This window comes from Odontesthes bonariensis, chromosome 21 (genome assembly GCF_027942865.1).
Source record: "Odontesthes bonariensis isolate fOdoBon6 chromosome 21, fOdoBon6.hap1, whole genome shotgun sequence".
NCBI classification, from domain to species: domain Eukaryota; kingdom Metazoa; phylum Chordata; class Actinopteri; order Atheriniformes; family Atherinopsidae; genus Odontesthes; species Odontesthes bonariensis.
Window position 1 is genome coordinate 58,618 of NC_134526.1, and position 14,479 is coordinate 73,096.

The following is a 14,479-nucleotide window of genomic DNA, read 5'->3' on the forward strand; positions in this document are numbered from 1 at the left end:
ATGATGACGAACTTTTCCACCTTGAAGCTTTCTGCCCGCCGTCACTGGGAAACCTTCGTGGAAAGAGACGGTTTTCAGCCGAGCGATGACAGATAAATACCTGTAACTCAGCGCAGTTACGGCCTCAGAGCTCAGAGTCAATTGGACCTCCAGCCCCAACACGCAGGTCAGTGTCCACATACTTATGGACCTGTGTCCACATACTTATGGACCTGTGTCCACATACTTATGGACCTGTGCTGTGTGTTCACATACTTATGGACCTGTGTCCACATACTTATGGACCTGTGCTGTGTGTCCACATACTTATGGACCTGTGTCCACATACTTATGGACCTGTGCTGTGTGTCCACATACTTATGGACCTGTGTCCACATACTTATGGACCTGTGTCCACATACTTTTGGACCTGTGTCCACATACTTTTGGAAGCACATTTGAACAAACAAACAGCTGTTTACCGTTGCCATGACAGCCGTGCTGAAGCAGCTGTGGATTGTCTCCTGAAAACAAAGGAACTTGTTTAACCTTTTTCGAGCCTGATCAGACCTGAGTGACTCACCTGGTCCTGGTCCAGGACTCCGGCTGCTGCGGTTCATGACTCACACAGGTAGATGCTCTCTGATTGGCTGATTGGTCCTGACATCCAGCCAATCTGCTGCTGTCTCCTCCAGGTAACTCACCTGAAGCTGCAGGCTCACTCAGAACACAGACAGGAACCCACCGGAGACTCCAGGACCAGATCCAGATCCAGAACCATGAGGCCCTCCTCAGTCCTCTTCGTCTTCCTGCTCCTCTGCTGCCTCCAGATGATGCTGGTTTCCATGCCGACGTGCCGGCTGCCCGGAAAGGTGGTCCAGAACACCCACAACCTGCTCCGAGACCTGGTAGGCCATTGTAGACTCTGTCTCCGGTTCTGCTCCGGTTCTGACCCGGTTCTGCTCCTGGTTCTTAATCTGCTTCCTGTCCTGCAGGGGGCGGCGTTTCCTGCCCAGTGCCATCAGTACAAGATCCGCTTCCCAGACTCCGCCCTCTCTGCCTCGGCCTTCCCAGACTCCGCCCACTCTCAGGTAAGCATCTGACCTCAATCACAGAGCTGCCTCTGACCTCACCGCAGTCCTACAGCCAATCACAGAGCTGCCTCTGACCTCACCGCAGTCCTACAGCCAATCACAGAGCCGGCTTTGAGCAGAACTTTGATTCCCCGCAGTGTCACTGGACGTCGGCGCTGGTGTACGAGTCCCTACAGGGGGCGGGGCTAATGTTCGACGAGTACGAGTTACCTGAGGGAGTGGGCGGAGTCACGTGGGATGAACAGAAACTGGACCACTACCTGAACCTGCAGTACCGCCTGGTGGAGGACCACTTGTGTGTGAGTACCAGGACCGCTGTGGAGGGGCCACATTCATTCATTCATTCATTCAGTCATTTATTCATTCATTTATTTATTTATTCATTCATTCATTCATTCATTCATTTATTCATTTGTTCATTCGTCCATTTGTTCATTCATTCATTCATTCATTCATTCATTTATTCATTCATTCATTCATTCATTTATTCATTCATTCATTCATTTATTCATTCGTTCATTTGTTCATTCGTCCATTTGTTCATTCATTCATTTATTCAGTCATTCATTCATTCATTCATTCATTCATTCAGTCATTTATTCATTCATTCATTCATTCATTCGTTCATTTGTTCATTCATTCATTTGTTCATTCATTCATTTGTTCATTTATTCATTCATTCATTCATTTGTTCATTCATTCTTTTGTTCATTCATTCATTTGTTCATTCATTCATTGTCTCTGCAGCTGAACAACACCGAGGCTGCAGGTGTTTTATCGCCGTACTTCAGATATGTGCAGGATGTTGTTGAGCAGAAGGTAAACAACAAACAAACTGTTTAAACTGTTCAACTGTCACAGAGTGGACCAATCAGAGCTAAGGGGGCGGGTCTCTGTGTGACAAATCAGAGCTAAGCGGGCGGGTCTCTGTGTGTTACAGGACAGTGCTGCATGCGGCTGGCAGGCTCTGAGAAGAGATCTGCTCTGGCTCCTAAAGTCCTCCCTCCGCAATCACCACAACTGCTTCAACTGGACCAGAGCCCAGTGACCACTTCCGGCCACGCCTACATGATCGTTTCGAGACCACGCCCACTGGGACCCCACTTTCTCACTCAAACCTCGTTTCAATAGAGTTGTTTGTATTAAGAAAATATTTATTTACATAATTCTATTTATTTGTTTATTTATTCATAATTTATTTATTTGTTTATTTATTCATAATTTATTTATTTATTCATTTTTTATTTGTTTATTCATTCATAACTTTTTGTTTGTTTATTTATTCATCATTTTTTATTTATTCATATTTTTATTTGTTTATTTGTTTATTTATTCATCATTTTTTATTTATCATGGCCATTTATACTTGAATATTTATATTTTGACACCACATATGATATATTTTACAATCTCGTTTCTATTGTCTTTTTGTTTGTTTCAGATTAAAGCATCATAAAAAAAATCTGTTTAAACTTTTCTGTGTCAGTAAACAGTCAGTAAACAGTGGGTAAACAGTCAGTAAATAGTAAACGGTGGATAAACAGTCAGTAAACGGTAAACGGTGGGTAAACAGTGAGTAAACAGTGGATAAACAGTCAGTAAACAGTCAACAGTCAGTAACCAGTCAATAAACAAAAACAGTGGGTAAACAGTCAATAAGCAGTCAATAAGCAGTCAGTAAACAGTCAGTAAACAGTGGGTAAACAGTAAACGGTGGGTAAACAGTCAGTAAACAGTGGATAAACAGTCAGTAAGCAGTCAGTAAACAGTGGGTAAACAGTCAGTAACCAGTCAATAAACAAAAACAGTGGGTAAACAGTCAGTAAACAGTGGGTAAACAGTCAACAGTCAGTAACCAGTCAATAAACAAAAACAGTGGGTAAACAGTCAGTAAACAGTGGGTAAACAGTCAGTAAAAAGTGGGCAAACAGTCAGTAAACCGTGGATAAACAGTCAGTAAACAGTGGGTAAACAGTCAGTAAACAGTGGGTAAACAGTGGGTAAACAGTCAGTAAACAGTAAATAGTGGGTACAGTCAGTAAACAGTAAATAGTGTGTAAACAGTGGGTAAACAGTCAGTAAACAGTAAACAATGGGTAAACAGTGGGTAAACAGTCAGTAAACAGTAAATAGTGGGTAAACAGTCAGTAAATAGTGGGTAAACAGTCAGTTGACAGTAAACGTTGGTAAACAGTGGGTAAACAGTGAGTAAACAGTGGGTAAACAGTCAGTAAACAGTGGATAAACAGTCAGTAAACAGCAAGCAGTCGGTAAACAGTGGGTAAACAGTCAGTAAGCAGTGGGTAAACAGTCAGTAACCAGTCAATAAACAAAAACAGTGGGTAAACAGTCAGTAAACAGTGGATAAACAGTCAGTAAACAGTGGGTAAACAGTCAACAGTCAGTAACCAGTCAATAAACAAAAACAGTGGGTAAACAGTCAGTAAACAGTCAGTAAACAGTGGGCAAACAGTCAGTAAACCGTGGATAAACAGTCAGTAAACAGTGGGTAAACAGTCAGTAAACAGTAAATAGTGGGTACAGTCAGTAAACAGTAAATAGTGGGTAAACAGTGGGTAAACAGTCAGTAAACAGTAAACAATGGGTAAACAGTGGGTAAACAGTGGGTAAACAGTCAGTAAACAGTAAATAGTGGGTAAACAGTCAGTAAATAGTGGGTAAACAGTCAGTTGACAGTAAACGTTGGTAAACAGTGGGTAAACAGTGAGTAAACAGTGGGTAAACAGTCAGTAAACAGTGGATAAACAGTGGATAAACAGTCAGTAAACAGCAAGCAGTCGGTAAACAGTGGGTAAACAGTCAGTAAGCAGTGGGTAAACAGTCAATATACAATCAGTAAGCAGTCAGTAAACAGTCAGTAAACAGTGAGTAAACAATGGGTAAACAGTAAGTAAACAGTAAACAGTGGGTAAACAGTCAGTAAACAGTAAATAGTGGGTAAACAGTGGGTAAACAGTGGGTAAACAGTCAGTAAACAGTCAGTAAACAGTAAACAATGGGTAAACAGTGGGTAAACAGTCAGTAAACAGTAAATAGTGGGTAAACAGTCAATAAATAGTGGGTAAACAGTCAGTTGACAGTAAACGTTGGTAAACAGTGAGTAAACAGTGAGTAAACAGTGGGTAAACAGTCAGTAAACAGTGGATAAACAGTGGATAAACAGTCAGTAAACAGCAAGCAGTCGGTAAACAGTGGGTAAACAGTCAGTAAACAGTGGGTAAACAATCAATATACAGTCAGTAAGCAGTCAGTAAACAGTGGGTAAACAATGGGTAAACAGACAGTAAAAAAGTCAGTAAACAGTAAATAGTGGGTAAACAGTCAGTAAACAGTAAACAGTCAGTAAACAGCGGGTAAACAAACAGTGGGTAAACAATGGGTAAACAGTCTGTAAACGATAAACAGTGGGTAAACAATGGATAAACAGACAGTAAACAGTCAGTAAACAGTGGGCAAACAGTCAGTAAACAGTGGGTAAACAGTCGGTAAACAGTGGGTAAACAGTCAGTAAACAGTGGGTAAACAATCAATATACAGTCAGTAAGCAGTCAGTAAACAGTGGGTAAACAATGGGTAAACAGACAGTAAAAAAGTCAGTAAACAGTAAATAGTAGGTAAACAGTCAGTAAACAGTAAACAGTCAGTAAACAGCGGGTAAACAAACAGTGGGTAAACAATGGGTAAACAGTCTGTAAACGATAAACAGTGGGTAAACAGTCAGTAAACAGTGGGTAAACAGTCGGAAAACAGTTGGTAAACAGTCAGTAAATAGTGGGTAAACAGTCAGTAAACAGTGGGTACACAGTCAGTAAACAGTAAATAGTGGGTAAACAGCGGGTAAACAAACAGTGGGTAAACAATGGGTAAACAGTCAGTAAACAGTAAATAGTGGGTAAACAGTCAGTAAATAGTTGGTAAACAGTGGGTAAACAGTCAGTAAACAGTAAACAATGGGTAAACAGTGTGTAAACAGTCAGTAAACAGTAAATAGTGGGTAAACAGTCAATAAATAGTGGGTAAACAGTCAGTTGACAGTAAACGTTGGTAAACAGTGGGTAAACAGTGAGTAAACAGTGGGTAAACAGTCAGTAAACAGTGGATAAACAGTCAGTAAACAGCAAGCAGTCGGTAAACAGTGGGTAAACAGTCAGTAAACAGTGGGTAAACAATCAATATACAGTCAGTAAGCAGTCAGTAAACAGTGGGTAAACAATGGGTAAACAGACAGTAAAAAGTCAGTAAACAGTAAATAGTGTGTAAACAGTCAGTAAACAGTAAACAGTCAGTAAACAGTGGGTAAACAGTAAGTAAACAGTAAAAAGTGGGTAAACAGTCAGTAAACAGTAAATAGTGGCTAAACAGTCAGTAAATAGTCAGTAAACAGCGGGTAAACAAACAGTGGGTAAACAATGGGTAAACAATGGGTAAACAGTCTGTAAACGGTAAACAATGGGTAAACAGACAGTAAACAGTCAGTAAACAGTGGGCAAACAGTCAGTAAACAGTGGGTAAACAGTCGAAAAACAGTGGGTAAACAGTCAGTAAATAGTGGGTAAACAGTCAGTAAACAGTGGGTACACAGTCGGTAAACAGTAAATAGTGGGTAAACAGACAGTAAACAGTGGGTACACAGTCGGTAAACAGTAAATAGTGGGTAAACAGACAGTAAACAGTCAGTAAACAGTGGGCAAACAGTCAGTAAACAGTGGGTAAACAGTCGGAAAACAGTTGGTAAACAGTCAGTAAATAGTGGGTAAACAGTCAGTAAACAGTGGGTACACAGTCAGTAAACAGTAAATAGTGGGTAAACAGCGGGTAAACAAACAGTGGGTAAACAATGGGTAAACAGTCAGTAAACAGTAAATAGTGGGTAAACAGTCAGTAAATAGTGGGTAAACAGTGAATAAACAGTCAGTAAACAGTCAGTAAACAGTAAACAATGGGTAAACAGTGTGTAAACAGTCAGTAAACAGTAAATAGTGGGTAAACAGTCAATAAATAGTGGGTAAACAGTCAGTTGACAGTAAACGTTGGTAAACAGTTGGTAAACAGTGAGTAAACAGTGGGTAAACAGTCAGTAAACAGTGGATAAACAGTCAGTAAACAGCAAGCAGTCGGTAAACAGTGGGTAAACAGTCAGTAAACAGTGGGTAAACAATCAATATACAGTCAGTAAGCAGTCAGTAAACAGTGGGTAAACAATGGGTAAACAGACAGTAAAAAGTCAGTAAACAGTAAATAGTGTGTAAACAGTCAGTAAACAGCAAACAGTTAGTAAACAGTGGGTAAACAGTAAGTAAACAGTAAAAAGTGGGTAAACAGTCAGTAAACAGTAAATAGTGGCTAAACAGTCAGTAAATAGTCAGTAAACAGCGGGTAAACAAACAGTGGGTAAACAATGGGTAAACAATGGGTAAACAGTCTGTAAACGGTAAACAATGGGTAAACAGACAGTAAACAGTCAGTAAACAGTGGGCAAACAGTCAGTAAACAGTGGGTAAACAGTCGGAAAACAGTGGGTAAACAGTCAGTAAATAGTGGGTAAACAGTCAGTAAACAGTGGGTACACAGTCGGTAAACAGTAAATAGTGGGTAAACAGTCAATAAACAGTCAATAAATAGACAGTAAACAGCGGGTGAACAAACAGTGGGTAAACAATGGGTAAACAGTCAGTAAACAGTGGGTAAACAGTCAGTAAACAGCGGGTGAACAAACAGTGGGTAAACAATGGGTAAACAGTCAGTAAACAGTGGGTATACAGTGGATAAACAGTCAGTAAACAGTAAGCAGTCAGTAAACAGTGGGTAAACAGTCAGTAAACAGTAAGCAGTCAGTAAACAGCGGGTAAACAGTCAATAAACAGTCAGTAAGCAGTCAGTAAACAGTCAGTAAAAAGTCAGTAAACAGTAAATGGTGGGTAAACAGTCAGTAAACAGTAAACAGTCAGTAAACAGTGGGTAAACAGTGGGTAAACAGTAAACAGTGGGTAAACAGTCAGTAAACAGTAAATAGTGGGTAAACAGTCAGTAAACAGTGGGTAAACAGTCAGTAAAAAGTCAGTAAACAGTAAATAGTGGGTAAACAGTCAGTAAACAGTAAACAGTAAACAGTCAGTAAACAGTGGGTAAACAGTAAGTAAACAGTAAACAGTCAGTAAACAGTAAATAGTGGCTAAACAGTCAGTAAATAGTCAGTAAATAGCGGGTAAACAAACAGTGGGTAAACAATGGGTAAAAAGTCAGTAAACGGTAAACAGTGGGTAAACAGTGGGTAAACAATGGGTAAACAGACAGTAAACAGTCAGTAAACAGTGGATAAACAGTCGGTAAACAGTGGGTGAACAGTGGGTAAACAATGGGTAAACATACAGTAAACAGTCAGTAAACAGACAGTAAACAGTCGGTAAACAGTGAGTAAACAGTCAGTAAATAGTAGGTAAACAGTCAGTAAACTGTGGGTACATAGTCAGTAAACAGTCAATAGTGTGTAAACAGTCAGTAAACAGTCAGTAAACAGTCAATAAATAGACAGTAAACAGCGGGTAACCAAACAGTGGCTAAACAATGGGTAAACAGTCAGTAAACAGTAAACAGTGTGTAAACAGTCAGTAAACAGTGGGTAAACAATGGGTAAACAGACAGTAATCAGTCAGTAAACAGTGGGTAAACAATTGGTAAACAGACAGTAAACAGTCAGTAAACAGTCAGTAAACAGTGGGTAAACAGTCAGTAAACAATGGGTAAACAGTCAGTAAAAAAAATGGGTAAACAGTCAGTAAACAGTCAGTAAACAGTGGGTAAACAGTCAGTAAACAATGGGTAAACAGTCAGTAAAAAAATGGGTAAACAGTCAGTAAACAGTCAGTAAACAATGGGAAAACAGTCAGTAAACAGTCAGTAAACAGACAGTAAACAGTCAGTAAACAGTGGGTGAACAGTGGGTAAACAGTCGGTAAACAGTGGGTAAACAGTCAGTAAATAGTAGGTAAACAGTCAGTAAACTGTGGGTGAACAGTGGGTAAACAGTCGGTAAACAGTGGGTAAACAGTCAGTAAATAGTAGGTAAACAGTCAGTAAACAGTCAATAGTGTGTAAACAGTCAATAAATAGACAGTAAACAGCGGGTAACCAAACAGTGGGTAAACAATGGGTAAACAGTCAGTAAACAATAAACAGTGTGTAAACAGTCAGTAAACAGTGGGTAAACAATGGGTAAACAGACAGTAATCAGTCAGTAAACAGTGGGTAAACAATTGGTAAACAGACAGTAAACAGTCAGTAAACAGTCAGTAAACAGTGGGTAAACGGTCAGTAAACAATGGGTAAACAGTCAGTAAAAAATGGGTAAACAGTCAGTAAACAGTCAGTAAACAATGGGAAAACAGTCAGTAAACAGTCAGTAAACAATGGGAAAACAGTCAGTAAACAGTCAGTAAACAATGGGAAAACAGTCAGTAAACAGTCAGTAAACAGTAAACAGTGGGTAAACAGTCAGTAAAAAGTAAACAGTGGGTAAACAGTCAGTAAACAGCGGGTAAACAGTCAGTAAACAGATAGTAAACAGTGGGTAAACAGTCAGTAAACAGCGGGTAAACAGTCAGTAAACAGATAGTAAACAGTCAGTAAACAGCGGGTAATCAAAGCCCCTCAGCTCAGCAGTGACTCACTCGTGTTGTATCTATTTTAGCTTCACCTGAAACATTCCTGCTGAGTCATCAGGTCCAAACTGTAACTGAGTGTTTATGCTCATTCCTGCTGAGTCATCAAACTGTAACTGAGTGTTTATGCTCATTCCTGCTGAGTCATCAAACTGTAACTGAGTGTTTATGCTCATTACTGCCATCAGTTAATCATCCTGCTGACAGACCTACAATTACCTCGTCAAGACGCAGTCCTCACCTGCTGAAGGCGTGTCTGTCAGCAAACGTTCAGCTTTCAGAGACAAACTGCATGAAGAATCAGAATCAGAATCAGACTCAGAATCAGACTCAGAATCAGAATCAGAATCAGAATCAGAATCAGACTCAGAATCAGAATCAGAATCAGAATGGCTTTTATTGCCAGGTATGTGGACACACACCAGGAATTTACACCTCGCTCTCTTTAGTGCAACAAGTACAAAAAATATCCAAAAAATAGACATGGAACAAGGCTAAAGTAGAAAGTGCAAATTGGTGCATGGTGCAAGGATGGATATTAAATATAAATATAAATACAGAGTTCACAGTATGGTAGGATGGATTATTCAGGAGATGTACAGATGTACTGTTTTAGCTGAGGGAAGAAGCTGTTCCTGTCTTGTTGTTTTGGCGTACAGAGTTCTGTAGAAGGGAGGAGTTTAAACAGTTTGTGTCCAGGTGTGATGGGTCTGCAGAGATGTTACAGTAGGTAAACAGTCAGTAAACAGTCAGTAAACAGGCTGTGATGGGTCTGCAGAGATGTTACAGTAGGTAAACAGTCAGTAAACAGTCAGTAAACAGGCTGTGATGGGTCTGCAGAGATGTTACAGTGGGTAAACAGTCAGTAAACAGTCAGTAAACAGGCTGTGATGGGTCTGCAGAGATGTTACAGTAGGTAAACAGTCAGTAAACAGGCTGTGATGGGTCTGCAGATGTTACAGTAGGTAAACAGTCAGTAAACAGTCAGTAAACAGGCTGTGATGGGTCTGCAGAGATGTTACAGTAGGTAAACAGTCAGTAAACAGGCTGTGATGGGTCTGCAGATGTTACAGTAGGTAAACAGTCAGTAAACAGGATGTGATGGGTCTGTAGAGATGTTACAGTAGGTAAACAGTCAGTAAACAGTCAGTAAACAGGCTGTGACAGGTCTGCAGAGATGTTACAGTGGGTAAACAGTCAGTAAACAGGCTGTGATGGGTCTGCAGATGTTACAGTAGGTAAACAGTCAGTAAACAGGATGTGATGGGTCTGTAGAGATGTTACAGTAGGTAAACAGTCAGTAAACAGTCAGTAAACAGGCTGTGATGGGTCTGCAGATGTTACAGTAGGTAAACAGTCAGTAAACAGGCTGTGATGGGTCTGCAGAGATGTTACAGTAGGTAAACAGTCAGTAAACAGGCTGTGATGGGTCTGCAGATGTTACAGTAGGTAAACAGTCAGTAAACAGGATGTGATGGGTCTGTAGAGATGTTACAGTAGGTAAACAGTCAGTAAACAGGCTGTGATGGGTCTGCAGAGATGTTACAGTAGGTAAACAGTCAGTAAACAGGGTGTGATGGGTCTGCAGAGATGTTACCTGCCCGTTTCCGGGTTAGGGTTACTCTGGACATGTACAGGTCCTGGGTTAGGGTTAGGGTTAGGGTTACTCTGGACAGGTACAGGTCCTGGGTTAGGTTTAGGGTTAGGGTTACTCTGGACAGGTACAGGTCCTGGGTTAGGGTTAGGGTTACTCTGGACAGGTACAGGTCCTGGGTTAGGGTTAGGGTTAGGGTTACTCTGGACAGGTACAGGTCCTGGGTTAGGGTTAGGGTTAGGGTTACTCTGGACAGGTACAGGTCCTGGGTTAGGGTTAGGGTTACTCTGGACATGTACAGGTCCTGGGTTAGGTTTAGGGTTAGGGTTACTCTGGACAGGTACAGGTCCTGGGTTAGGGTTAGGGTTACTCTGGACAGGTACAGGTCCTGGGTTAGGGTTAGGGTTACTCTGGACAGGTACAGGTCCTGGGTTAGGGTTAGGGTTACTCTGGACATGTACAGGTCCTGGGTTAGGTTTAGGGTTAGGGTTACTCTGGACAGGTACAGGTCCTGGGTTAGGGTTAGGGTTACTCTGGACAGGTACAGGTCCTGGGTTAGGGTTAGGGTTAGGGTTACTCTGGACAGGTACAGGTCCTGGATGGAGGGCAGGCTGACACCAATAATCTTCTCTGCAGACCTTCTTGTCCGTTGCAGTCTGTTCTTTTCCTGTTTCCTGGTCGATCCGAACCAAACGGTGATGGATGAACAGAGAACAGACTGAACAATGTAAAACTGGATCAGCAGCTCCTTAGGTAGGTGGAGCTTCCTGAGCTGCCGCAGGAAGTACAATCTCTCCTGGGCCTTTTTGATTTGACTGTGTTGGTCTCCCACTTCAGGTCCTGAGAGATTGTGGAGCCCAGAAACCTGAAGGATTTTCCCAGCAGATGTTGGTGATGGTGATGGGTGGCAGAGTGGGGGGGCTTCTCCTAAAGTCCACTGTCATCTCCACTGTTTTGTTGTGTTCAGCTCCAGATTGTAAACAGCTCATAGTTATGCTGCTATAGGCTCAGGTGACCCTGAAAACAGCTATACAGCGAGAAGTGGAGAAAGTAAGCGGTTCATCATTTCCCTATGCTGGAAGTGGCCGAACCGATGGACCTCAGTTGGTGTTCAGACCATGGACTGCAGCCGACATCCAAGCCAGCGCTGCCCTCCTCCCGGATCCTGTGGAGGACGGTTTGCTGCAGAACTTAAAGCTTTATGCCATGAAATGAGACCTACGGGCACAGAAATTAAACCTGGAGATTTAGTCGGACTGAGGTCTTGTCCTGGCTACAGGTGGTGAAGATGGCGATTTAAATCATGGTAATGGCCCATGGTATGCTGCCATAGAACATCTGTATGCTGATTTGATCACAACATTTCCACAGAGGAGTGATTGGGCTACAACAAGTCAAACAACGTCCTGATGAGACCGTCTCTGATTTTCTTCATCGTGTGGAAGAAGCGTTCAATAAACACTTGGGTTTGGAACGCCCCCCTGACTTTACTGTTCTGGGCCCCTGGGAGAAAATGCTGTCTGAGTACATCATGGAAGGAATTCTCCCTGAGAAACCAAGACTCTTTATGTCGGATGGAGACATGGAGTACGGTTTGAGGAACTGAGAAGACATGCTTTACACAGCGATGACGTTATCAACGTCAGGAAGAAGGAAAAAGTAGATAGAAGAGAGACTGAGTTGCATAATAATGCATAATAATAATGCTGCTGGAGTTTTAACCCGGACTAAGAGATCTGAACACATCACATCAGCTTTAAAATCTTTACTCTGGCTTCCAGTCAGTAACAGAATAGATTTTAAAAGCCTGCTGATGGTTTACAATCTGTGATCTGTTCAGAGAATATAAACCCAGCAGAGCTCTTAGATCCAAGGACTCAGGTCAGCTGGTCCAGTCCAGAGTCCAGACTAAACATGGAGAAGCAGCATTTAGCTGTTATGCTGCAAACAAGTGGAACAAACTGCCAGTGGAGATTAAACTTTCACCAAATGGAGACATTTTTAAATCCAGGTTAAAAACATTTTTGTTCTCATGTGTCTATGCATGAATTCTGCACGATATCTTTGAACTTATCTGGACTGTTGCTGGTTTTTAATTAATTTAAATTATTTCATTTGTTTCTCTTTATATTCTTTTATGTATATTAATGCTTCTTCCACTCCCTGCTGCAATGCTTTTATTTTATGTGAAGCACTTTGAATTGTTTGTACATGAAATGTGTTACAAATAAATTTGATATGATTTTGATTAACATTACAGTTGAACGCTGTACCACTTTAAACCCAGCCACACTTCTGCCTACTGAGCAGCATGACTGCGCAGCTGTATTAAATGTGGTTTGTTCCCCCATCCTGATAACGGGACACCCCTTTGTCTAACCCTGATCTTGTCCTGTATGTTGATGGCTCCTCCTCTCGTTCTGCTGTGGGTTTGAATCATAGAGGGTTTGCAGTGTGCTCTGACTCAGCTGTTTTGCGCTCAGGTCCGTTGCCGGCACACTATTCTGCTGAAACAGCTGAATTAATTGCTTTAACTGAGGCTTGCAAGTTAGCGGAAGGTAAAACTGTGACTATTTATAATTCCGTTCAATTCATTTTTATTTATATAGCGCCAAATACAACAAAAGTCATCTCAAGGCACTTAGATAATAAAGTCCAATTCAAGCCAATTGGAATTCAATTAATTGTAATCATAATTATTCATAAAATAATCCAATTTGTTCATATAGAGCCAATTCAAAAACAATTTCCTAGCTAAGGAAATTCACATTGCACTGAAACTTTGTTTTCGGTCCAATCTCCCGTCCTGAGCGTGCCAGATACAGATTCCAGATGTGCTTTTGGGGTGGAAACATCGCTCCTTTTTAAAATCGGATGGAAAACCTATTTTGAATGCTAGACAGGTGGCAGATCTTTTGGATGCTATTTTGTTGCCCAGACATATTTCTGTAGTTAAGTGTTCTGCACACACAGGACAGTTTGACTCTGTTTCTAGGGGGAATGCGGCAGCAGATTCAGCAGCTAAAGTTGCCGCTCTGAGACCTCTGAATGAAACTTTCTTCTCTCTAACTGATCCACGTGCTGTTACGGTCCCTGAACTGTAATCATTTGCTACCCCACGGGAAAAAGAACGATGGCGGAACGCTGGCTGTACTTTTGACAGCGGTTCTGGCTGGCATTTTTCTGATGGTAGGCCATGCCTGCCTAAACATTTGTTCCCTGGTTTGCTAAGTGGACGCACGGATTAGATCATGCGTCCAAAGGAGTGATGCAGGATATGGTTAAAAAACATTGATATTGGTTATGTTAACTTTTGTGGGAGCTCTAATAAAATAAATTAAAATACAGTCCATGCCCATGGTTCTATGAGATTAATTAAATTAATTTGGCAAAGTGAACTATTGATTAAAAATTCAAATGAAAGATATATTATCAGGGATATAACGAGGAAGAGAAGGAAGGAATAGAGGATGTGAAATTCTGGTTGATTCAAGCAGAAAAGAAAGAAGGAACTAGAGAAAGTAAACGCAGGGAAAGAAAAAGTCAAACCGAAGTGATGTTTCACAGAAAGGAAGATGATGAAATGGTGGTTTGTGCGCGGAGAATGCAAGTGGAGGAAGAAAGTGATGATTATGGAGATTATGATGGACAGATTGTTGTGAAAAGGAAAAAGGAATCAAGGAAGAAGACTTCTTTGTTCTCAAATGAGCTGGATCACCCCTTTATTGTTACAAATTAAATCTGCTAGAGAAAGATCCAGCTGGTACAGCCACAGCCTTTTTAACTGAAGGAAAGAATGTAGTTTCCAGATTACAAGACTATATGTCAGCAGAAGCCTTGCATGTTACTCTTTGGTATAAAAATACCCCAGGACCCGATGAAGATTATGAAAAACAATTAAAAAGAGTAACCCAGTAAAAATAATTTTGTTTCTCATGTATATGCGGATGAGAAATAGATCCAGAGCTAATTTGAGTCCTTTCGAATTCCTTTTTGGGAGACCCGCAAACACAGGAGGAGGACCCAATACTAACTTAAGCATGCTAACAACTGCTCATTTTGAACATTCCATGTTGGAATATTGTAAGGTTCTGTCACGTTCTGTTACTCTCTCTTATCAGACAGTGAAACCC

At 41.2% G+C, this 14,479-nt stretch overlaps 1 protein-coding gene across 1 annotated transcript; it reads left to right on the forward strand.

Annotated features, from left to right (window-relative positions):
* Positions 1-717: 717 nt before the first annotated feature.
* On the forward strand, positions 718-2,121 carry ifnphi3 (interferon phi 3). Its single transcript, XM_075454584.1, has 5 exons — positions 718-887; positions 975-1,070; positions 1,211-1,372; positions 1,821-1,892; positions 2,014-2,121. The coding sequence occupies exons 1-5, from the start codon at positions 759-761 to the stop codon at positions 2,119-2,121; spliced, it is 567 nt and encodes a 188-aa protein (XP_075310699.1). The 5' UTR covers positions 718-758.
* Positions 2,122-14,479: the final 12,358 nt, after the last annotated feature.